General features: G+C 40.8%; 1 protein-coding gene and 1 long non-coding RNA gene across 13 annotated transcripts in view; one reads left to right on the top strand and one right to left on the bottom strand.

Moving 5' to 3' along the window:
* The window catches only part of LOC309532546, a 37,110-nt gene extending 32,732 nt beyond the window's left edge, over positions 1-4,378 (top strand). For all 4 annotated transcript variants that reach the window (XR_014219910.1, XR_014219911.1, XR_014219912.1 and 1 more), the window contains exons 5-6: positions 443-618; positions 3,572-4,378. This is a non-coding gene — a long non-coding RNA (uncharacterized lncRNA). The remainder of the gene's footprint in view (positions 1-442; positions 619-3,571) is intronic.
* Positions 1-24,593, bottom strand: part of PTPRE (protein tyrosine phosphatase receptor type E) — a 143,481-nt gene that overhangs the window by 19,232 nt on the left and 99,656 nt on the right. For 5 of the 9 annotated variants that reach the window (XM_082222867.1, XM_082222872.1, XM_082222873.1 and 2 more), the window contains 5 exons: positions 20,881-20,987; positions 9,020-9,122; positions 8,631-8,704; positions 4,446-4,579; positions 1,259-1,349 (listed from right to left, as the gene is read on the bottom strand). In XM_082222867.1, coding sequence (XP_082078993.1) covers positions 1,259-1,349; positions 4,446-4,579; positions 8,631-8,704; positions 9,020-9,122; positions 20,881-20,987 — 509 coding nt within the window. Of the gene's footprint in view, positions 1-1,258; positions 1,350-4,445; positions 4,580-8,630; positions 8,705-8,805; positions 8,910-9,019; positions 9,123-20,880; positions 20,988-24,593 lie in introns of those variants that run through there. The other 4 variants (XM_082222869.1, XM_082222870.1, XM_082222874.1 and 1 more) reach the window with 3 other exon arrangements.

Here is a 24,593-nt window from a genome sequence, read left to right as displayed (position 1 = left end):
GGGCAGGTTAGAAGTGATACTTGTCAGGGATCAGAGGGATCAGCATATGAACAGCCTTAATATGGCTGATGCTATTACTGTTGCCTCCAGCAGCAACCAGCTAAAACCATGCCAATGTATCATCAGTGATGTACAGCCATCCTAAACAATTATATTTCTCTCTCACAGGCCTGGGGTGACAGGCCTTCCCTTGTTTACATTCAGCCCCTCGTGTAAAAAGGTGACCCAGCCTAACGGAGAGACAGAAGCCCTGGGACAAGGCACTGCTACAAACCCTGATACCAGCTCTGTCCCCAAATGCACTCGGGCAAAACTGTTACAGGACCTAATGGCATCAGATAAACACCAACAGGAATTCATTCATTCATGTGCAGTCACCCTATTCTCTTGACTGTAATTTATTTTAAATTGATTTTAATATTGTACTTTTAAATTGCTGCAGGTCATCTGAGGCCTTATGATGAAGGGCAAGAAAGAAATCAAAGCAACGATTGTCATCCTGGTATCACCTACCAACAAGGACAAAGCTGAAGGAGAACTCAGGAAGTTTGAGTCCATTTATTTAGACCATAATCAAACCATAATGGTTACCTCCCCAGTTATATCTGTTTAGCAAAGGTTAGAAAAAAACCATGTTATCAGTGTTGTGAATTGTCCATGTGATTATCTTAAATATACAGAGCCCACCCATGATGGGGGTGAAGAGCCCACCTCAGGTGGCAGAAGTGCAAGAGCTCCGTCCGCTGCTTGTGCCGCCAATAGGGAGGTGTTCTGGCATGTGGCGTTGCCAAGCGAGTGGCAACACTTTGAGGAGTGCCCTGGCTTCCACCAAGTTTGGTGAGAGGTGGGAGTGGTGATGGCGGAAGTGGAGGAGGGGGAGAGGAGGCAATTCCTGTTTTGCCTCAGGTAGCAAAATGGGACAGGTCTCCACTATAAATACATTTAAGCTTAACACACAACAGTCACTATACATCATGGTCATTTGGCCGAAATGTTTACTATTTTTCACTTTATCCATGCACATTTGTATCTGCTAACTGAGAATAGTACCAATGCATGGATCTGTTGAATGAGACTCTAGTCGATAAAAGCTAGGGCTAAAGCTTGTAGCCTTTAGATGCCACAATACAGTTGTTTCTTTCTGCAACAAATTAAGATGGGTACTTGCATGGAAAACACTATTACTTTAATAAGAATTTGGTCCTTCCTAATATAAACCTTATTATTTATAATAAATCAACAAATCATTAATACTTACAAGGTAGTATGTTGGGATATCTGTTCTTTTCTCTGTTTTCCTCTTTATTTGCCATCTCAAGTGTTCCTTGCATATATCCAGGAGGTAATGACTACAGGAAAAATATGTAGTGTCGGTTCAAAACAGCATACTATAGTGAGTACAGTTACATAGAGGAGATGGTTTAAGTAAAACAGTTGTATCCCATGGAGCTCAATAATGCCCACATGAAAAGGTTAACAAAATTCTTTGAATCCATCAACCCCAGGAATAAGTTCCAGTTTCAAAGAAAGATGTGTGTTTGTTGTTTGCACTGGCAACTTGAAATAACAATCTCAAAATGACTCATGTAGTGACCATGCCATTAAGAACTGAAGCATAAACATTGAAAATGAACAAGATTATCGAGTATGGATGAAGGACTCAAAATCCCAGTCATGTGAATCCAAAATAAGAAGTTCAAAATATGCAAGGCAATAGGACAATCAAAGTGTGTGTGTGATGTGATTAACTTAATGTGCTATGTTTTTAGAAATCTATTTCAATCCACATATAAATGCTCATTAGAAACTATAATGACTATAAACTTTTAAAGTTTTTAAAGAAGATATGTCTGCATAGAAATCCAGGTTCCAAATCCACACCAGGACCTTGTGCTTGTAATTTGTGGAAGAAAACTTGCACTCACTTACAATTTAAGTGACACATGTAGTTTGCGTCTTAGACATGCCCATCAAATACATAACATACCATCTGACCATCAATGCCAGAAGGCAGCGTTGATATTCACTAGATTCATGTCCCAATCAATTAGGGCAGAAATGCACCTGGAGGCATGCTTCTATGAACAGATTTCCAGCTGCACTGGAAAGTGTGCACACCTGTACCACAATATATCCTTGGAGTCAAATCATTCAATCCCAGTAGGAATAAATACACTCTCTCTCAAGCCAGTAGTAACATGCAACACCTTGTTATACATCACTCTATCCGGACCAGGACTTCCGTGTTTTAAAATAGGGTTTCATGTAGTTTGCATTACTACATTTAAAATAGGTACATTGGTACATTCTTCCATTTTGGAGGCAGGGTAAATTACCATTAGAAAGTAATAAACATAATTAGTGAAGGAGAAGAAGTTTTTTTACTATGAAATCACCTAATATATTTAGGAGATCCACACTGTGCCAAGGCATCAGGATGTATTTAATTATTATTATTTATGATTTATTTATTTATAGACATGCAAAGATAAAACATTTAATTGACAGAGATGCACTATTACTTTTAAAAAGGCACATTTTAAGTATATAATCATAATAAAAACTGCTGACATGCAATCCTGACAATTATAGCCTCCTCCTATATTATAGCACTGCTGTATAACAGAGACGGTTTAATTGGCATTTGCTTTTTCACTTAGATGAACTCAAATCTAAACTAATGCTGTTCCTTCCTTGCCATGGCTGCATCTATGAGACCTGATGTAAGGAGTAAGTTCAGCTTCACAGAACTGTTCATATGAGGTCAGAGAGCAAACCCAACATAGTATGTTCCTTTCTGCTAGTGAGCGAGCAGCCAGGAAAAAGAAAGCCTTTCTATATGCAACCACAATGTAGCAGGAAGCGAAAGAGCAAGCCTGCTTTACTGAACGAGGTGAGGATCGTATTTACAAGAAACCTTCAGCACCATTAAAAGCAGATATTCAGGGACTACTGCTAATAGGGAGCCAGAACTTGGGGGAAAGGTTCCTGAGTAGCAACATACACTCCTCTATGGGTTGTGCTCAGATTAACAACATGCCTCTGCTTCCTCAAAACTGTCATATATTTTTTAATCAGTAGGAAGGTCAGTATATCACAGGTCACTGATTCGAAGGGGAAAGCTGTAGATTTCCCTAGGTATCTGAGAAGCTTCAGTTCTCTCCACATCCCATTCACCAAGCAGCAAATAACAGCACAATGATGCACAGTTGCTACCACAATTCAGGCCTCAGCAAGATTCATGGCTTTTCGGCACCTACCCATATGCCTGCACGCTATTCTGAGTTGTGGGATAGCTTGGTGATTATTTATCTCTGTTCTCCATAATAACCAGTTGCTAATCCCCATTTCTTGCAACAAGGCACTGTGGAGTGGGAAACTCCATAGCTTTTAAGGCAAAGGTCAGAATGTTTGATAGGAAGTAGGATTTCGGAAAGTTGTGGCACACGGGACAGAATGTCGCTCAGATATGTAAGTATTGGGAGAAACTCCCTAGGTTTGGAGAATATGAACACCACTAAGAAATGACATTGCTTTTTCTGCCTTTCCCCCTTCTTCAGTATTTCTACAGGAGAGAATTGCCAAGGCCCTTAATTGTTTATGCTGTAGCACAGTGGCTCTGTGTGTGCTGGAAATGATGTACAGGAACTTGGCACATGAAAACCTGGAGGGGTGACTGAATGACCAGTCAGGATGGGCAGACTGGAAGCAAAGCTGCCCTGAACCTGAACCAGCCAGGTGAAGTAAAACTATGATGGTGTTTGTTCAATAGAGGCACCCTGCAGAACTCCTCCCATCCCCCAATATAGCTGACAAGGAGCCTTATAAACTATCAGTGTGAACGGAAGACCTACTTATTCACCCAGACTTTTGGTTGAATGCTGCACTTTGCAAACAGGTGTTTTAAGTACCTATGTGTTCTTTCCTGCTTTGTTGTTTATTGACAGCTGGACTGTATAACTCTATTGTGTTTTTTTATTGGTACTTCAGGATTATTTTGCATGAGATAAGTTGATAAAGGAAACATAGTTAAGCACACAGGAGCTGAGAATGAAGAGCCATTTTGAGTTCAGGCACAGCACGGATTGTAAATAGAATACAAGGCCAGCCCCCTGCATGGCTTCACTGGCAAACCTGGTCATGCCTCAGCAAGATTTTTAATGTTTCTAAATGGCACGGTATCAAAAAGGAAAGATGGTAAAGTTTACATAGTACAGGCCCATACCTTAGCCTGAAACAAATGCCAACTGATGCACACATGTAAATTTTAAACATGAGGTCCTACACCTTTTCTTCTTTTAGAGGAAGAGTAGCAGGGGGAGCCCAGGCAGATTAGCAGGGTATAAAAAATAAAATAAAATAAAAGTATTACACACAATTTGTTACCTGTATTTGCTGTGTCTTTGAAGGAAACACAACATTAAATACAAAATATGAAGACTTACATTAAATTCCTCCCGAAACAACTTTCCATCATCAGCTGCTCTTATCCGTATTTCATGTTCCAGATGTTCCACTGGAATAGGGAAATACTTTTTTGGGCCAGAAGGAGACCTTCTGAGAAGCATCTGTTGTTCTGCTGGGTAGGATGCCAACATAATATATATTATTACATATGGTATGAATAATGACACTGCAGTTCAAATGTTCATTTAGAATCCCCTGCTCACCAAAAGAAGAAGATGGGTGCTGGCTTTTAAAAAGATAATGTGTAAAAAGAGTCTAGTAATGCTAAGGAAGAATTTAATCTTCAACTCTGAGGTGTGTTCCTAAGATGATGATTTGGGAGGGGGTTGGGGTGGATGAAAGCTTCACCAATAGGAGCTGTGGTGGGTGGGGAGACTGGGAAACTGGGGACAGACAGTGGGCGAAATAGAAACACATCAAACTCAAGCAATGTGTACAATACTGTACTGTGCAAATTTGACTTGAAACACAGCGGGGGGGGGGATATCACTACGTTTTTAGCCAGCATACTCATAATTAACAGTGAGTATCAATGGAGTATTTAGCTGAGAGGAGGGATGTACATTTAATCCTCTTAAAATGCAGAGCAAACCTTTACAGTTCCAAAATGGAAACACTTACCATACTTTACACAAGTAAAAATAAATAAATCAAACAGTAAACACTATGCATAAAAGCATACAAAGGGGAGCTGATGAAAACAAAAGCCTCACAATAACAGCAGGAAAAAGGATGGGACACTGTTGAAAGAGAAGTTTGTCAGTAGAAGCTGCTGGTTTGTTACTTTGTGGTTTTATTTTATAATTTTAATGTACCGTATTGTTCCATCTATAAGACGGAATTTTGCAGGACTCAGATTTAAGAAAATGGGGGAAGATGTATCTGTGTATAAGACACCCCCCTAATTTTTGACATTTTAAAGGGAAAAAACATAGTCTTATATACAGAAAAATATGGTAAATTGTACTTGTTTTAACTATGTTGTATAACCTGACTTCGGATCATTTGGTGCTGGGTGGGCTATAAGTTCTAAGAAGAAAGAAAGGAAAAAAATATCCCATAGCAGGAATATTAGTGCCAAAAAGAAAAAGGGGGGGGGGAGTTCCTTTCTGGGATGGGAGGGACTGAAGGGAAGGGCTGTTCACACATCTGAACAGTTTAGATGCTTCAGTTTAGTAATTCTGAACTCATAGCTGAATGAGCTCAATTTCACAATGAGCTCTTCTGAAGGGAAGCCCCACATCTAGAAACACCCACCAATATTTATTCTGCTGAATCTGACAAGCTGGCTATTGTGTCATTCATTTTTAACGCTTTCAATATGTTGTAGTGGTTAGAGCATTGGAGTAGAACCTGGAAGACCAGGGGTCAAATCCCCACTCAGCCATGAAGCTCACTCTGTAACCTCGGAGCCAGCCACCATCTCTCTCAGGGAGGATAAATTGGGAGGGGGAGAACAACATATATCACATTGGGCTCACTGGAGGAAAGCAGGACTATGTGTTAAATAAATACGTACACAATAAAAGACATTTAATTCTCCAGACGACTGCTGTATATATTGGTTTTGTAAAAATACGCACAGCATTTGAAAAATGAGCATTAATACAAGCTGTAATGAAGAAAAGGCATGGAACAATTTAGCTGTCATTCCTGCATTGCAGGGGGTTGGACTATATGACCCTTGGGGTCCCTTCCAACAATTCTATGATTCCCCTTCTTTTTGTTTCCTTATTATCTGTTTCTGATATAGGTCTGCTCTAACAGCTGGATGGTGTATTCTTGTGTAACACTTACTATGCCTATACAGTGGTACCTCGGTTTAAGAACAGTCCGGTTTAAGAACAATTTGGTTTACAAACTCCGCAAAACCGGAAATAGTGTCTTGGTTTGAGAACTTTACCTCAGTCTAAGAACGGAATCCAAACGGTGGAAGGGCACCAGTGGTGGGAGGCCTCATTAGGAAAAGCGCGCCTCGGTTTAAGTACAGTTTTGATTTAAGAACGACTTCTGGAACGGATTAAGTTCGTAAGCCGAGGTACCACTGTATTTGTATTAATGTATTTGTATTTATTTATACATAAAATCAGGTGCAGCTCAGTGGCCAGTAGTGTAAATTGTGAGTCTAGCCAACCAGTTTAAGGATTAAACTCAGCTATAAACCAGCTGCTCCTGGGCAAGCTCATAGCCCCTTGCCCATGAAATGGAAATTTACAATACAGGACTATTGAAAGGATGACGGGTTGAAGCCCGAGTTGCCCTCAGTATGCCTCTGAATGCAAGGCTGCTGGGAATCAAAAATGGGGGACATGCTGTTACATCCAGCTTGTGAACTTCCTATAGGCTTCTGCTTGACCCCCGTGAGCCCAGGATGCTGGACTAGGTGGGCATTTGGCCTGATTCTGAAAGGCTCTTACGACAGAGGGCCTTCTCGGTAGTGGCACCTGCCCTGTGGAACTCCCTCCCTTCAGATGTGAAGGAAATAAGCAGCTATCTTATCTTTAAAAGACATCTGAAGGCAGCCCTGTTTAGGGAAGCTTTTAATATTTAATGCTGTATTGTTTTTAACACTCGATTGGAAGCTGCCCAGAGTGGCTGAAGAAACTCAGCCAGATGGGCGGGGTATACATAATAAATTATTATTATTATTATTATTATTATTATTATTATTATTATTATTCACAAGAGAGACTGTAACCTAGTATAAACTCCCACTGGAAGAACGGGGAGGGGGTGAGGTGGGGTGGGGGGAAAGCAGAGATTTTTGCCAGCTTCACCTTCTTCCTGCAGTCCTCCAAGCAATCTCATGTGTTTCAAAGAGCCTGAAACCTTTGAGAGCAGATTCTCAGTGGGAACTGGCAGTTCCAGGGAAAAGGACAAAATAGTAACTTCCTCCTTCCACCCTAGTTCTGCTCACCGAGTTTCTGGATCCAAGCCACTGAGAGTTAAACTACACAAATGTCACATGTGGCTGCCTCTTGCTTTTCATTCACAGGGGAAGGGGTATTATTGGGGACCTGGAGTAAGGCATGTTCCATCCTTCCTTAGCTACAATGGACTATAATAGCATATTTTATTTTATTTGTTTATTTTAAAAAACTAAGCCTTGAAATTTTGTGAGCAAGGGGCACACTACGGGGGTTGGGGTGTTATACCTGGAAAGCAAAATACTCGCCTAACCAACCCGCTATAATTCTAGTTACAAACTGTAGTTTCACACCAAGAGAATGTTTCTCACAGCACAATCCTATGCACAGCAACACGGAAGCAAGTCCTGTTAAGTTTGGTAGGACCTTGGTCACATTCACGCCATACACTGAAAACACATGAGTTCCCCCAAATAATCTTGGGAGCTGCAGTTTGCTGAGGTCTCTGAGGGGCTAAACTAAAGTTCACAGGATTCTTTGGGGAAAGCCAAGTGATTTAAAGGATGTGACCTTATTCCAGGTAAGTGTGTACAGGATTGCAGTCCAAACTGCCCTGAACACTTGGAACGCAATATCTAATTGATAGGTATTAGCAACATCACACTGGTTTTGATCTAGGACAGAGATAAAGATGCTTAAGAGCCACTACTTTTAAACAAAAGTATTATTCAATAGCTGCAACTTTCTGCAAGTCCAGTTCATGGCTCTGTTTCAAGGCTTTTTTTAATACATGAAATAAAAACATCCAGTTCACTCAGCTGGGTTCTACAGTGATTTCTGTCTCCTTCACAAATGAATAGGTATGATACACATGTTTGAAAACTACTGTTTCTCACATTTACAAAACATTCTTGTGTAATTATTTCTTTAAAATATTTATATACCCTTCTTCAAACCTGATTTTAGGACAAGGTATGCTTAAGATTTCCCCGGTTCTATACCTAACATTTATAAAATGTAAAAAGTGGCCCAAGTCTAACTAGACTTTAAATATAAATATATTCAATTTCCAGTCTTTGTGTTGGATCCTACACCCTGTTATAGATAGAAACTTGTAAGCAGCATATTACTACAAAAGCGAAAGTAGCTTTAAAAAGTAAAGAAAGTTTTTAAATTAAAAACAACAACTAAGAGTAACAAACATTTCAGTAACCAAACATTTACATTCAGCATTATATTTACCACTTTAAAAAACCTAAGATTTTCAATATTAAGTAAATCAAATTTATATTTTACCTTGCTCTTCTAAGATTCCATTCGGTATTTTTTTATCACTTGAAGTCACCACTGCTTTTCTGTGTTTCCTGAACCTTAATAATTATAATAAGATAAATTTAGGGGGATAGTGCAGATCTGTTGTGAATAAATAAGTTACCTGTTTACGTATAATACTGCAGCTTGTCTCACAAACCATGTAATTCTGGAAAAACTCTTTCTAATCATCTTCCGTTTGTAAAAGCTTCAGATGGTGGAGAGAAACAGTGTGTGTAACATCCTCCGCTGCCCTCGCTAATGTGGGTGAGTGCAGCCGGCACAGCTGCACGCAACACACTTTCATTTCCTCATTAGATCACATGGAAACAAGACAGAACTAGTTCCAAGCTAAGCGTCTGATGTCTGCTTACCTGAAGAAATAGCCAGCTAAAAGGATCAGAATTATAAACACCAGAATCAGGATCAGCATTGAAGTCAACAGATGTGGCGGTGGACTGTTTTCTTTTGGAGGGCCTAGGAGTTTAAAAAGAGAAGTAAGAAGTGGGGAAACAACGAATTTCTTAATCTCTAACAGATAAAATCGCATACACACAGTTCCTACTTAACAAATTACTTAACACGAATCAGCCACATAGCATTTTGAGAAAGTTATAATCTCTTTTGAAGTTCTTGGCTAGAAATGAGAATCCTGACAGCAACAATTCCCTTGTCACTTCCAAAATAGTTTTGCCATACAGCTATTTGCTTCTTTGCTGTCAGACAACGCCATCAAACCATAAATGGCCTTCATGTACCCTTCTGAGCTTTGTGGAATATTTGACCCCCAGAACAGGTGGATGCCTACTGATTTTCATCCTAAGCTTAAAAGGGCAGTAAGTTTTCCCCACTCACAAACCACCACCAGTTCTTACTTCCTCATCAACAATCTCTGCTAACGTGCTACACCATGGGTAGACCAACTAAGGCCCGGGGCCCGGATCCAGCCCAATAGCCTTCTAAATCCGGCCCGCAGACGGTCCGGGAATCAGCGTGTTTTTACATGAGTAGAATGTGTGCTTTTATTTAAAATGCATCTCTGGGTTGTTTGTGGGGCCTGCCTGGTGTTTTTACATGAGTAGAATGTGTGCTTTTATTTAAAATGCATCTCTGGGTTGTTTGTGGGGCATAGGAATTTGTTTATTATTATTTTTTCAAAATATAGTCCGGCCCCCCACAAGGTCTGAGGGACAGTGGACCGACCCCCTGCTGAAAAAGTTTGCTGACCCCTGTGCTACACTGAATCTGGAACTTTGTGGTACCAGGAATTAAATACATATTTGTGGGAATGTACCATGGAATATGTCAGGGCTTTGCATCTGTTATCTCTTTGACAAGAGCTAGGTGAGAAATGGAAGAGGGAGAAGTTTAAAGCAGTCACTTTCCCCCTTTCAGTGTTCCTGTCTTTTCATTGTACTCAAACAGGGACACAAGTTTAAGTAAAATGGGGTGGAGCCACCCCGAGATGAAAACTGTGGATTTAAACAATGCCACAGGTTTAAGCAAAGCAGGTATGGAGCGAAGCTGAGCTTTTTTAAATTAAGAAAACCCAGACAAGTCAGTTTTAACAAGGAAAATAGCAGAGATGGGCACAACTCAAACCCTCTTTTAAACTGCCATTTCCTCACCCAGTTCCACCCCTGCTCACTCTACTCAAACTTTTGCCATGGTTTAAAGCCATCACTTTTTCTTTTCAGTTTTCCTCCACTGTGCTTTATTCAAACCTCTGCTGTTTAAAACCAAATGCAAATGAAGAAGGGATAATATAAGGTGAAAAAATGGGTGTTGACATTAGGCATATAAAAATACTCGGAGTAATAATCTTAGAAAATACCAACATCATATTTCAGAGGGAGGAAGAAAGAAAAGATGGCCGAAGAGATATGAGAGATAAAAAAGTGTATAGTCATAACATTTTTGTTTTTACAATAATACTGAGACGACAGGCATTCCTTATGTAGAAACAAAAGCATTATTGTCTGCTGAATGCTTAGGGCTTTTCAGACACAGAACCACCCTAAATATTTAGTTCCAGAAGCTTTAATTACAGATTTCTTCTATTTATAATGAAATACTTTTTCTATCCAATGCCATCCATTGCAACAAAACTAATAAATACCCATAGGACTAAGCATACTTCATTCTGCCTCATAACCTAGAGGAATCCAAACCAATTATTGTACTTTAATTGATAATGTTCCCCCCTCTTTCCCCCACCTATTGTTTCCTTCTCACAGCTTCTGAACTTTAAATAGAGCAGCAGATCTCCTTACATGGAACACACAAGATTGTGCATGTGCAACAGACTTTTGCTGAACAACAACTCTCTTGCAAAGCACAACAGCGGTTCACAACATAAAAACACAGAATACATAATAAAAATTAGAACAAACCAATAAAACCCCTCCCCCAAATACGTTTAAAAAGACATAGCAAGTTAATCAGTCAAACGTCTGGTTAAAGGGAAACATTTTTGCCTGGTGCCTAAATATATGTAATGAAGACATCAGACGAACGTCCCTGGGGAAAGCATTCCAGAAACAGGGATCCGTCACTGAAAAGGCCTGCTCTTGTATCATCACCCTCTGGACCTCTCGGGGAGGAGGCACATGAGAAAGGCCTCAGATGATGGTTGTAGGGTCTGTGTTAGTTCATATGGGGAGAGGTGGTCCTTAATATCAGAACTTGGAGAAGCTTATCGGAAGCTTGAGATCATTCGTACTACTCTTTAGCAAAAGTGCAGATGACAAAGTTGTGTGCTCTGGATGGGGTTACACACCCCTTAAAGAGGCAGGTTGCAGTTTGGGCATGCTCCTGGAACCATCACTGTATGTACCGTATTTTTCGCCCTATAGGGCGCACCTACGGTTTTTTTTGGAGGGGAATAAAGAAAAATAATTTATTCCCCCCCCCAGGCACGGGGCTGGGGCGGGGGGAACCCGAGCTTCCCCCGACCCCAGCCCCCAGAACAGGCTGCTATCCGCAAGCCTTGGGAGCCCGGCGGGAACTCCCGCGGGCTCCCAAGGCTTGCGGATAGCTTCCTGAAGCATGCATTCGCCCCATAGGACGCACACACATTTCCCCTTCATTTTTGGAGGGGGGAAAGTGCGTCCTATAGGGCGAAAAATACGGTAAATAACAATAATAAAACTAATAATTATTAGGGTAGAAATGCCTCATGAAATGAGTGCAATTATGTGGTTACTTTCCATGCCACTGAGACAACACACTGCTGGCATGGAAGAAACTAGGCTGTCATACCCCTTCCACATGGTTCTACTTACAAATGGCACTGAATTACTTATGCACTTATGGACCACGGGTGCTACAAGCTGCACACTGCAGGTGAAAACTATTGTATGCATATAAAAGTTTGCAAAACTCCAGGAGATATACTCTTACAGCTCAGGTGTAGTGTGTGTGAACATAAAAGCACACACACACAATAAAATACATCTCTTAAGTGAGTGAATTTTCACTACTATGAACTATTATGAATTTTTTACTTTGAAAATATGTGTTTTTGGAATGATGGACATCAGAATCAATGTCTTGTAAGGTCACCCATATTTTCCATAAAATTTATTTTCCTGTGTTCAAATAGCCATCCAGTGAAGCCAAGCAAGAAGGGCAACAGGGACCACCTTACCAACACTGGCAGTGTGACTGTAACATATAATAGGTAGATACTGAAGGTGACTCCTAGCTCTGTACTGAATCCAAACAGTGATACTTCATCATCATCATCACCCTGTGTTATCACAACAACTTTCACTTTGTTATGGCTGTTCTTTGCAGCATGTCATGTGTGTAACAGAACATGCACATCTAATTTTTCAGGCGATGTTGCTTTCTCTTGAAGCTATTACTAAAACTTTGTATGTTCACAATATTTGCTTTCCTGTTTTGAGCTTCATAATTTGAAAAGGAAAAAAATGGAAGGAATGTCCCTGCTTAGGGATCCACCCACCCACCCACCACACCCTTCTCCAGCATACAACTCTGTAAATTGTCAGAGAATCATGGAGGGCATTCTACGCTACACAACCAGTTTTCTGTTTCCTATCTTTCAACATTCTGCAGCTACTAAGAATGCACAGTTCACCCTGGGCTGGTTTGTCTTTTTTAACAGGGGTAGTGTATACTTCTGCAAACCCTGAAAATGATACTGTAATATTTAATGGATCCCTTTTTGGTGTTGGTGGGGTAAAGAGAAGAACATTTTTCATAAAGTATTTGGAACACGTAACTTTTTGTCCTTATGAACTTACAGATGGCATTGAATAAAAACATTTGGGCAGGACCTTCCAGTTATTATCTAGTTGCAGTCTTGTAACATCCCTGAAAAGGTTAGTCAGTATTATCCATTTACAGTGGATGGGAGGACTGAGGCTGAGAGCAGCTTGCCTAAAGCCACCTACTAAGTTCATGGCAGAGAAAAGATTCAAACCAGGAACTTCATGATTTGCAACCTAGTCTCTTAGACACACCACTGGAAATAATATGCACAAGAGCAGAATTTTCAAAAATCCACACTGGGGAAAGCTACTTAGTGATTTTCTGATTTCCATATGCATACAAACTTGTAATACTCTTATGAAAGTGAATTATCTTTGCACTTTAAATGCACAGAAGCATATAAATGCAACCTGAATAATCATGATTTAACAATTCTTATAATAAATATACTCAGCAGTTATACAGTACTAAAAGCAAACACAAGCAACAAACTACAGATCTATTTGCTGCAGTCCTTTTCATTTCAACCGCAGCAGTACAGGCCTAAAATAGAGTATGGCAATTTGTTAAACATGTGACACTCGGTGGGCTATGTGGTTTGAAAGGTTTGGAGAGCTGTAGCAACAGTAATTTAGGCTCCACGTTATGAGAAGCTTTAGTTATCGTCTGGATAATCAGATCCAGCCAATCTTTGTAAATAACTTCCCTTTTCAATATGCCAATATCGCCTCTTATTAGATGGCACTCACCCTGTTCCTACTTGAAATGCATTAAATAAAACAGAGGTCCAGCCCCCCGTCTTAAAAAAGATCTTCTCCCTGTATAAAATTTTATAAACAGGAAAAGCTTCAGAAGAAGATGACTGACCAGGAAGGAGCATGGCATCCATTACCCCCTCCCTGAGAGCCTGCACATTCATACTTAACCATGGTTTGGGCTTGGTGTAATATGCAAACCAGGCCACTGTCACATTCATACTTAACCATGGTTTGGGCTTGGTGTAATATGCAAACCAGGCCACTGTCACATTCATACTTAACCATGGTTTGGGCTTGGTATAATATGCAAACCAGGCTACTGTCAAAGAGCTGAGAGGAAGGGAAAAGATCCTGTGGCCAAGGAATCAGTAAGCCTAGGGGTGTCTCTTCTAAGCATCCTTGCCCTCTAACCCCTAGATTATAGAATATTGCTTTGCTTGTTGAAGGATGCATCCGCAACCATGACACCAATCTCAACCATCACTGCAGACCTATCTGCATGCCTAGCCACCAACAATAATAAAAGGGGACAAAGAAAGTCCACGTTCTATAAAGCTTCTTACCTATTGTTGCTTGATGTAAAAGAGAAAGGTCTGTTAGCACATGGGCTCTTCTCCACCTGGCCTGGGCAAGACTCAATGTGCATGCATACACCACCTCTGCTAGACAGGCAGCTAAATGCTTAATTTCATAGTAATACAAGCTATGACGTTACTGAATGTACAATTCTGGTTTTGAAAGAATGAGCTTTCAAAATGTTTCCACAGACCCGGAAGCAGCTGTCACTGGGATTGTGTTGATAGCCATCTTAGCATTGCTGTGCCATAGGATTTCTGCTTTCAGGCCCTACAGCAAAAATCCTGAGGGTTGTCAAATGAGGAGGGTGGGGTGGGGGGGAACTGGCAGAAAGCATGGCAGTTTCCAAGGCATGACTTTGCTGTTTTCCAGGTTCTGCACAGGATGGTCTTAGGTGCTTGATTCTTATTGCTTCAACCAGGGGGTAAATTCCAGCAGGTACTCTCTAACCCAGGATGTGAAATTTTGCAAGAAGGAATATGTTCAAAATCTAGTACATTAAAGCAAATACATTCCCCCACTTCTGAGCAGGCTTTGTGGCAATAAGGTAGCATTCATCAAAGCTGATAACTGCCTGGGTGGATTAGGCTAAGCTCTTCTTTCTAGTTCCTGTTTCAACAACAGAGAGTCATATGCCTCTGGAAGCTGACAAACAAGGCATGAAGGCGAAGCCACCCATTTATGGCATTATGAGGAAAGGGGGAAGTTCTATATTGATGCTCTTATTTTTAGAAACCTCTATTGTATCACCCCACCCCCAGCAATCTTTATTTTCCTCTATGACACCATTATAAACGTTTGTGGCCTGTGTGTCTCTTAATACTAACATTTAGTCTGTTGTTTGCTGTTTTTGCAAATAAGGTAAGGTATTTTTGTTTAACACCCCACCATCCCACACACAACTGATGTATCGCCAAAAACAACTTACACATGCCTCACCTTGGCTGCATACACAACAAGCATTTGAAGCATGTTTAGACAACATGACTCCCCCCAAGGAATCTTGGGAAACTGTAGTTCACCATTCACAGAGCTACAGATCCCAGCACCTTTAGCAAACTACAATTCCCTGGATTCTGTGAGGGAAGTTATGTGCTCTAAATGTATGGTGTATGCGCATCCTCTGTTAGAACAACTGCTACACTGTTTATTTAAGCTGCTGTAGAACAGGTGACATACCTGCTTCCCCTGGGTGTTTATGTGGCTTTTGTCCAAAGTCCCTAGAGCAATCGGCATACTTGCTGAGCAAAAAAATGCTTCAAGTAACTCATTAAGAATTGCATTCAACAATACTCAGCATGCAAGGATCCCAAAGGGGACATGGAGGTAAAGGAACTTAGGGAGAGAAGAAACAGGAGAAGGAAATGTGCCACATTATTGCTGCTGAAAAGAGAAGTAGGTAAAGGAAAAGGAACCCTGGATGGTTAAGTCCAGTCAAAGGTGACTTTGGGTTGTGGTGCTCATCTCACTTTTCAGGCTGAGGGAGCTAGCGTTGGTCCACAGACAGCTTTCTAGGGTCATGTGGCCAGCATGACTAAACCACTACTGGTGCACAGAGGTTTGTTATGAGAGCCAGAACGCACGGAAACACCATTTACCTTCCCACTGCACCGGTACCTATTTATCTACTCACACTGGTATGCTTTCAAACTGCTAGGCTGGCAGAAGCTGAGACAGAGCAAGAGGAGCTCACCCCGTCGCAGGGATTCAAACTGCCAACCTTTCTATTAGCAAGCCCAAGAGGCTTTACCTGCTAAGATAACTGCCTGAGAACACACACACACACACACACACACACACACACACGAGGAAGGGGGAGAGAGAGAGAGAGAGAGAGAGAGAGAGAGAGAGAGAGAGAGAATGAATATTTAATATGACTGGGGGCTAGGCAGGCCAAGTTGCCTTTTCGGGGGGGGGGACCCTCACCGGTCAAGCACAATTTGCTTCCCTTTCCCCAGAGCCCCACTCAGCGCTGGTATGTTGAAAAGCAATATATCGCGAGGTGAGAACTCCACATCAACTTTCTATTAGCAGGCCACTTCTTCCAGAGGAGAGGATTCTGTGGTGTTGCTGACTCACTTCCATCAGTCCTAGTCAGCATGGTCTGTGGACAGGGATAGTGGGAGGTGCTATTCAGCAATATCTGGGGGGCCACAGGTTCCCCTTCCCATAGCTGTTCTTTCAGTGCTTTCTGGATGTTCCTCCCCTCCCCCCCAATCTTCCTAGGGGATATTTTTTTCAACACTTTGTAAGGATAGTAGCTACAAACTTGTTTGCACGAATAAATTTGAAATACTTTTGCTACCTTCTATTTTTTTCTTATTCAGAGAATATTAAAGTTAGAATCGTCATAGAACTGTAGTTGGAAGAGACCACGAAGGCCACTTAGTCCAACCCCCTGCAATGAAGGAATATTTTGCCCAATGTAGAACTCGAACCCACAACCCTCTACTGACTGAGCTATTTAAGTGTACAGTCATACCTCGGGATGAATACGCTTCAGCTTAAATATTTTCGGGTTGCGCTCCACGGTGACCTGGAAGTAACGGAGTGCCACTCGCGCATGCGCAGACGCTCTAAATGACGTCACGCACATGCACAGAAGCAGACGTGCAAACGTGCTGTTGCATCTTACGTTCGCTTCAGGATGCGAATGGGGCTCCAGAATGGATCCCGTCCACATCCAGAGATACCACTGTATGGGGTAACCAGGAAAGGATGCAATCTAGCAAAATCTATCAGTGTCCAAACTCTGCTTAATTTTAATAATAATAATAAATTTTTATTTATATCCCGCCCTCCCTGGCCAAAACTGGGTTCAGAGCGGCTAACATCATACAAGTAAGACAATGCATAAAAACAATCAATCAATCAATTAAGATACATCCCACAATTAATTCAAACAAATTAAAATTAAAACTGGACAAGTGGCAATCTTCAGGTTAATTTTAGCCATTAATTAATTTTATTTCACAGGACCCCTGTGGCCAACCTTTTTTAGATTTTACCTAGGGTAACTCACCTGTAACCTGTATCAACTGGGTGGTTCAAGTCTATGCTACTGGCCTAGCCCACATCATCACATTTATTCTTCTCTATCAAGAGAATGCCCCATGTGGAAGCAGCTTCTACACTTTGGTGAAAGAGGACAGACCATGCAAGCAAAGGTAAACTCAACAAATCACCCAACCAGTGGCATTATCATGCTTTAGCATCTTCATCAGTAAACGACAGCGATTTTCCAGTTTGTTTGTTATAATTCTTTCTCATCCTGAAACTACAATCCACTTCCATAGCTATAAACAAGCCAAACTGATCAGAAAAGGGGACTTCCGGGTTGGCGCCATCGCCGAATGGCGGACTCCCTCCGAGCTCCGGAGGGAGTCTGCTCGGCAGGGGCTGGGTCCTACCGCGCCGGCGACGCGGGGACCCTTAAAAACCACGGGCATGGAGCCCGTGGACATGGGGACTCGGCTGGCACCGCTAGCGCCCTCCCGACTCGTGAAGTAGCCTTTTTAAAGGCTTCGGATCGGGTGCCGGGGAGCGGCGTGGTGCTTTGAGTCTATCGCTTCCCCTGCCGAGCGCAGCCGCATGCCATTCGACGGAGAGCGCTGGCTTCTTCCATTTGAAATTCGGACTATCAACAACAACCCGTGAGTAATTGGGAAACCGGGTACAAAAGGAGAAAAAAAGAATTTTTTTTTCGGATTTGGCACGAGCGGGGGTGATCTAAAAAGGAAGTCAGTCCCCCCCCCCCCGATTGTAAACATTCTAAAACAAGGACTGGGTAACCAAGATCAAAAGAGAAGTTTATTGCTGATAAAAGGGGAATTCGTGGAAGGAAATGGGGCAGATCTTGGGGGAAAATCTTCTTTCTTTTTCTGTTAAAGATGAGGGGTGATGGTAAGATTGTATAATTTAAATTGGCTAATGGGTTAAACATATTAAGTTTTAAACTGGGAGTGAGAGCTTGTGGAACCAAATTAATGAAAGGGGAATATAGTCGGGAGGGGGAGGAGGGAGTCCTAGAAAGAAGGTAATGAAAGTAAGGTTTTAAATATATATATATTTTTCTTTTCTATCTTTTCTTTTTTGTTATATTGGAAATTCTAATAAATATGATTTAAAAAAAACCAAACTGATCAGAAAGGGAAATGGATGCATTCTTCTGGGAAACTGAACATTATACATTCAGGTCTGATGGCAACTTTGGCAACAGATAACAAAGTTTAAAAACAAAACCAGGGGTACGTTGTTCTGAACTGCCGGCCCAAAGGAGAACTTGTGGGAACGGTTGGATGCAGGGATACAACAGAAGGATTTCAAAAAACTAGAGTGATCAGTTCTAGTGCTTTATTAAAGAAAGGTGTAGAAAACATAATGAAAATGATGGTATATAACACCAGTAAAACTAGCCAAGTTGTACAAAACAAACAACAAATGTTGGAAATGTAAAGAAAAAGAAGGCACGTTTTACCATATGTGGTGGGAATGTAAAAAAGTAAAAGACTTGAAATGATTTATAATGAAATTTTTAAAATGTTGAAATATACATTTCTAAAAAACACCAGAAGCTCTTTCACTTGGTATGGTAGGTACAGAAATTCATAAGAATGATAAAAAATTGTTTTTATATGTGGCCACTGCAGCAAGAATATTATTAGCCCAACGATGGAAACAAGAGCAAATGTCAACAAAAGAAGAGTGGCAAATGAAATTAATGGACTATGCTGAGCTGGCGAGACTAACAGGAAAAATTCAAAACCAGCAGGACCAGACTTTCCTAAAGGATTGTAAGAAAATTATGTTGTATCTGAAAGACAATTGTAATTACCTAACATCACTTGTAGGGTTACAAGAAGTTTTGTAAGGTGGACTATATAAATTAATGGGAAAGGGACTAAAATTAACTGACGTAAGATTGGACTTATAGCAATAAGCATAGTAATAAAATGCAAAAATAAAAAGAAATTTAGAAAACCATTAGAAGGGGTTGAAGGAAGTCTTAGGCTGTGATAGCCAAAGATTTGTTATATGGTGTTGGAGTTGTTATGTTGGAAAATTTGTGCAAAAATCAATAAAAATTGTTTTTTTAAAAAAAGGAAGAAAGGTGTAGACTTAAGCAATCAGCCTGCTGATCTCCCAGACTTTACAGACGCAGGACTGACAGACACTGCAGCATGGAGATGGCTTGCCTGCGTCCAAGCAACCATTCACACATTATTTATATACAAAGCAGCATTATGTCACTTTGGCCAGGCCATTGCATCACCTCACATGACCAGTTGATGGCAAATACCCAAATCTTACCAATAGATCCCAAGCCCACAGGTAAGGATAACATCAAAGCAAGCCAATTAGCCTATATCAAAGCAAATTAATATAAACATACATGACCTTATTGTTACAACAACTATCAATTAATTGCGGGGTTATTTTGACTACCAAGATGGCATTTGCAGAGTTTCTGGAACAGTTCACTTTTGGTTCAGTGCATACCGTTTTACCTGCCATCTGAGTTGTGACGCTTGCTGACTTTGCAAGTTATTTTTTGTGTTACTTTTCACCCTGACCCACATAAGGCACACTACATGCACCTTTGTTTATCTGCTGGCCTATCATGAGACGCAAGATGAGACTGAGCTCTACAGGAAGTGTTTTCTTTGTCATGCTCACAGAGTCCCGTTTTTCTTCTTGGCTGAGGCCCGTAAATACACAATTTGGGAATTCTTAAAACTGAAACTTGAGGAGTGATCACAATTCACATCTTGCAAGACTGTCTGGTTCCCACTAAGCATCTCTAAAATCCTGATGCCCCACGCCCCATGACATATAATTCTTATTATTCAAAAAGTCAGCTCCTATTCACGTGGAGGAAGCCTGAAAGGCCATTCACTGTTAATAACTCATTCTCGAATTGTCCCCCTTAAAAATTGAATTGCACCCTCTGGGGCGCGTGCCCCACATTGGGAACCACAGGTCTAGAGGGTAGCTTCTTTATACAAGCCAGACCACTGGGAAAAAGCAAAAAGCAAAAATATATAGAGAGAGAAATGGATACAGACAATAAAAAGAGGTCCCATGTTGCAGACATGAAAATATGCATGACTGCTGATTTAGATAAGCAGAGGTTCCTGAACCAAGAAATAAACTTGCATTTGGAGTAAGATTATTTAAATGCAAGGGAACTCAGTAAGAGGAAGAGCAGTCAGTTTCAAGCTACTGCTTTATGTATTAATGAAGTTAATTGGAAAGCTTTACAACCATCAAGGCTTTTGTGGCAGCAGTAAAAGAAGCTCAATCCCTGTTCTTTAGAGTTACCAAAGAACTACTGGCAGCCCTTAATGACAAGTACTGGAGGTTTGTAGCTTCTTATCTAGAATTGTAGAAAAGCCTCAGAGAAGCTTCCAAAGTAGAGCATCATAACAAAATATTTGTCAATGGGAAATTGTCAATTACTCATACATATTACAGATAATGTTCAGCGTGTATGAGTTGAGAAGAAAGCAAGCCTGATCCCACATTGATTTCATAAGATATGTGACATGGTGCTATAAATGTTAAAGAAGGAAGCATGAAACACCATCTGAAACCAAAGGAATGAAGATTTATATGAACAAGGTACTGACGCAGACTAACCCCCCAAATTCAGTGTTTCTTACTTGTTGTTGTATCATTAAGTGATGCAGTCCCATTGCCACGCAACACTTCGCCGTGCAGAAAACTAATGGAAATTAGCAAGACTGAACAGGAGTATTCCATCATGGACCTGTTAAGCAAACACAGAGAAAAATATAAAACCCATACTAACATACTCATGTCATGTTCATACTATCACGAAGGAGGTTTGAATTTTATTTTTTTGAAAGAATGACTTTTGTAAGGGAATATGATTTATCTGTTGTGTCCAAAGTCTTATAAGTATTTGTGAAACTACCACCCTAGTGCCCAAAGTCTTATTCTATACCACAAATCTTCCAAGTTTGGAAAATTAAGGGATTTGAAAAACACCAAGAATAAAAACTTGCTACTCCAAAAAAAAAACAAAAAACAAAGCAAGCTCCAGGCATTACACAGAAACTGCAAGAGAGGACACATGCCCCACTCGCCCTTCCTCTTTTCTTCTGGGATATGCAAACTGGGGGTTTCTGCCTCTTCCTCAACATTTGGCCTTCAGTATCTCACCAGGGGAAAGGTGCACAAGTTCTCATGTTGCATATTCCATGGAAGTACAAAAAGAGGAAATGCGAGTCACCCACATTTCCTCTGTTGCTGCTTGTTTGCACATCCAAAAACTGGCAGAGATTACAAGCTGTTCAAGAAGAAATCTGACACAAATTCTAGTGAGTATAAAACTAAACAACATATGCAGAAAATGGAACAAATTCCTAGGTTGTGTGATGATCATTTTGTAACAATCTGCTGCTGTTCCAGTCTACTTTTCTTGCTGACAACTTAGTTTCTTATATGATGAGTTGCTGGATTGTTGTTGTTCTTCCACAAGTGAGCACTGAAAACATGCAGTCGGAACTGGTACGCTTGAAGCTTCTACAACACCAGCTCCACTAATACATAAAATAATTTAAGTACAGCTCGTAATCATACGACTAGATATTATAACTAGATATTATACTACTGACTGCAGGTCTGGTTTGTCTCCTAAAAACCCACACGCAGCAGGCTCAATTCAGTCTACGGGGGGGGGGGGGGAGATCCCACTGAATGTAACAAATCCCTTTTCCCTTCCTTTCCTTCTTCCATACTCACAGGCTCATCATAGGAGCTCTCCACATTCCTCCCATATCCTCATCTGTCCCTCTTCTTCCTGCTCAATCAAATAATGCAAGGCTGACCTATAGGAAGGGCTCGACAGTAATTTGGGAGACGTGCTATGCAGAACTGCCTTGGGCATTGTCCCGGAACACCAACTGATGCAGCAGATAGACTGGTGACGGTGGGAGGCAGTGCGAGACAGTGGGATGTCACACCTTGGCCAAAACATATACACCAGCTGCCTATAAATTCCTGCACAAGGTTCGTGTACCAATCTACAAAGCCCTGAACAACTAACTAAAATAAGAATACTCTGGCTGCTTCTCTTTCTCTGTAATGTGTTCACAGAGTGCCCCAACATACACACTGGACCGAACCTACTATATTTTTAAAAATTATTTTGCTTCTCATTAAAGGTACATAGGATTACATTATGAACTAGGCAAAACTAGTTGTCATCTGCCCCTCCCTCATTATACCATGTAAATATACAATACCAGCATGCAGAGAAATCCTGACAGCGGCATAACAGAACTTGTGCAGGAGAGAACCTTTAAAAGTACACAGGGCTTTAAAATATAATTTATCAAAAATTACTGGTTCTAATATGAGATGACAAAGTCAGGAAAAAACATTTTGAATGGCATGAGTGGATAGAGAAGGGTCAAGGACCGCAATTCAGTACAGTGGTACCTTGGGTTAAGTACTTAATTCGTTCCGGATTCGTTCCGTTCTTAACCTGAAACTGTTCTTAACCTGAAGCACCACTTTAGCTAATGGGGCCTCCCACTGCCGCCACGCCGCTGGAGCACGATTTCTGTTCTCATTCTGAAGCAAAGTTCTTAACCTGAAGCACTATTTCTGGGTTAGCGAAGTCTGTAACCTGAAGCGTATTGTAACCTGAAGCGTATGTAACCTGAGGTACCACTGTAATACTAAATTGTATCACCAGACTTTCCTAAAGCACTATACAAAACATATTTTTTTAGCCTCAGGCAGCCTATATTCATTTCAGTAGTCACTGACAATAACTGAAGGATGAAATACAATCCAAGAATTGACTCAATTCCTAGCTAGTCTTTTTAAAGACACATTATTACAAGCGAAGAACTGAACACCTAAATTCAGCACACCAAATACAGTTCTAGTGACACAGACAGATCTTCCAGATGGTATCACTGTTCACCAAGTAGCAAAGTTATAGTTGACAGGAATGAATAATAGAGAATTTTTTGCATCACTTCAGTAGTAGTGAGAATGATTACTACCAGGAAATTCAAAATAGTGACAGGCATAACAACCTAATGGGGGTTGGAGAGAAGCAAAGAGGTGATTCTTACACCCGTCCGAATTATTCCTCTTTAGCAATAGAGCTATGGCTTCTGAGTAGGCATACCTTGGATTTCATCAACACATACATTTTTTAAATGACATCGCGAAGTCCCAGTAAGTTGACAACAATTTACCAATTATGATAGCCACCCTAACCTCATTATAACTCAGCCTTAAAGGTAAAGGTAAAGGGACCCCTGACCATTAGGTCCAGTCGTGGCCGACTCTGGGGTTGTGGCGCTCATCTCGCTTTATTGGCCGAGGGAGCTGGCATACAGCTTCCAGGTCATGTGGCCAGCATGACTAAGCCGCTTCTGGCGAACCAGAGCAGCGCACAGAAATGCCGTTTACCTTCCTACCTATTTATCTACTTGCAGTTTGACATGCTTTCGAACTGCTAGGTTGGCAGGAGCAGGGACCGAGCAACGGGAGCTCACCCCGTCGCAGGGATTCGAACCGCCGACCTTCTGATCGGCAAGTTCTAGGCTCTGTGGTTTAACCCACAGTGCCACCCGCGCCCCACAACTCAGCTTTACTTATCTCTAAAATGTGTTCAGAAGATGCTTCAAGAGAATATGTAGGCTACTTTTGATTCACAAATAAAAAACAGGAAAAGCTCGAATTTAATTCTAAATTCACATGGATACTTCCATCAACTATTCTAAATATATGATTAGATGCTATGGGAGGGAAAGTATATATTAAAATTCTAAAGCAAGGAAGTAGTTTTATGATTTCTGCTTATTTTTTAATCTTTCAAAGACACAAGCAATAAACAAGACAGTACACAGCACAGCTAAAAATGATTCCCAAAGCTGTAAATGGCTTGAGCACTGCACCATTGCTAAACTGCCCTACTCTCTGTCTCCCATTACAATCCCTAGTATAGGCAGCATCTTAAGCTTACTATTGATTATTCAGCTTACCAACGACGCACAAAGTCAACACTTCAAGAGCATACAGTGGTGTGTGCAATGTCTGCCTCTCAGCTATGAAATCCTTTTCCACTGGAGAATTGCCCAAACCTTTGTCTGACTAAAAGAAAATAGATTTTAGATTATTCACATACTAACATGTCATCTGGACCCTAACTCTTGTTAATCTTAACTATGGCTTGCTAAAAAAAAATTCCAAGTTCATTAACTGTGGTCTAAAGTAAAAAAATAAATAAATAATTGTTGAAGCAAGCTAAGACTAACCATGTTTTGTCCAGATTTGAATATTGTGACATGGTTTAAGTAATTTAAAATTCAAATGAAAGTTTCCCAGC

The sequence above is a fragment of the Podarcis vaucheri genome (assembly GCF_965113315.1).
Source record: "Podarcis vaucheri genome assembly, chromosome: 5".
In the NCBI taxonomy this organism is placed as follows: Eukaryota; Metazoa; Chordata; class Lepidosauria; order Squamata; family Lacertidae; genus Podarcis; species Podarcis vaucheri.
The sequence above is the reverse complement of the archived record's forward strand: the minus strand, read 5'-3'. Positions and strand labels throughout refer to the sequence as shown.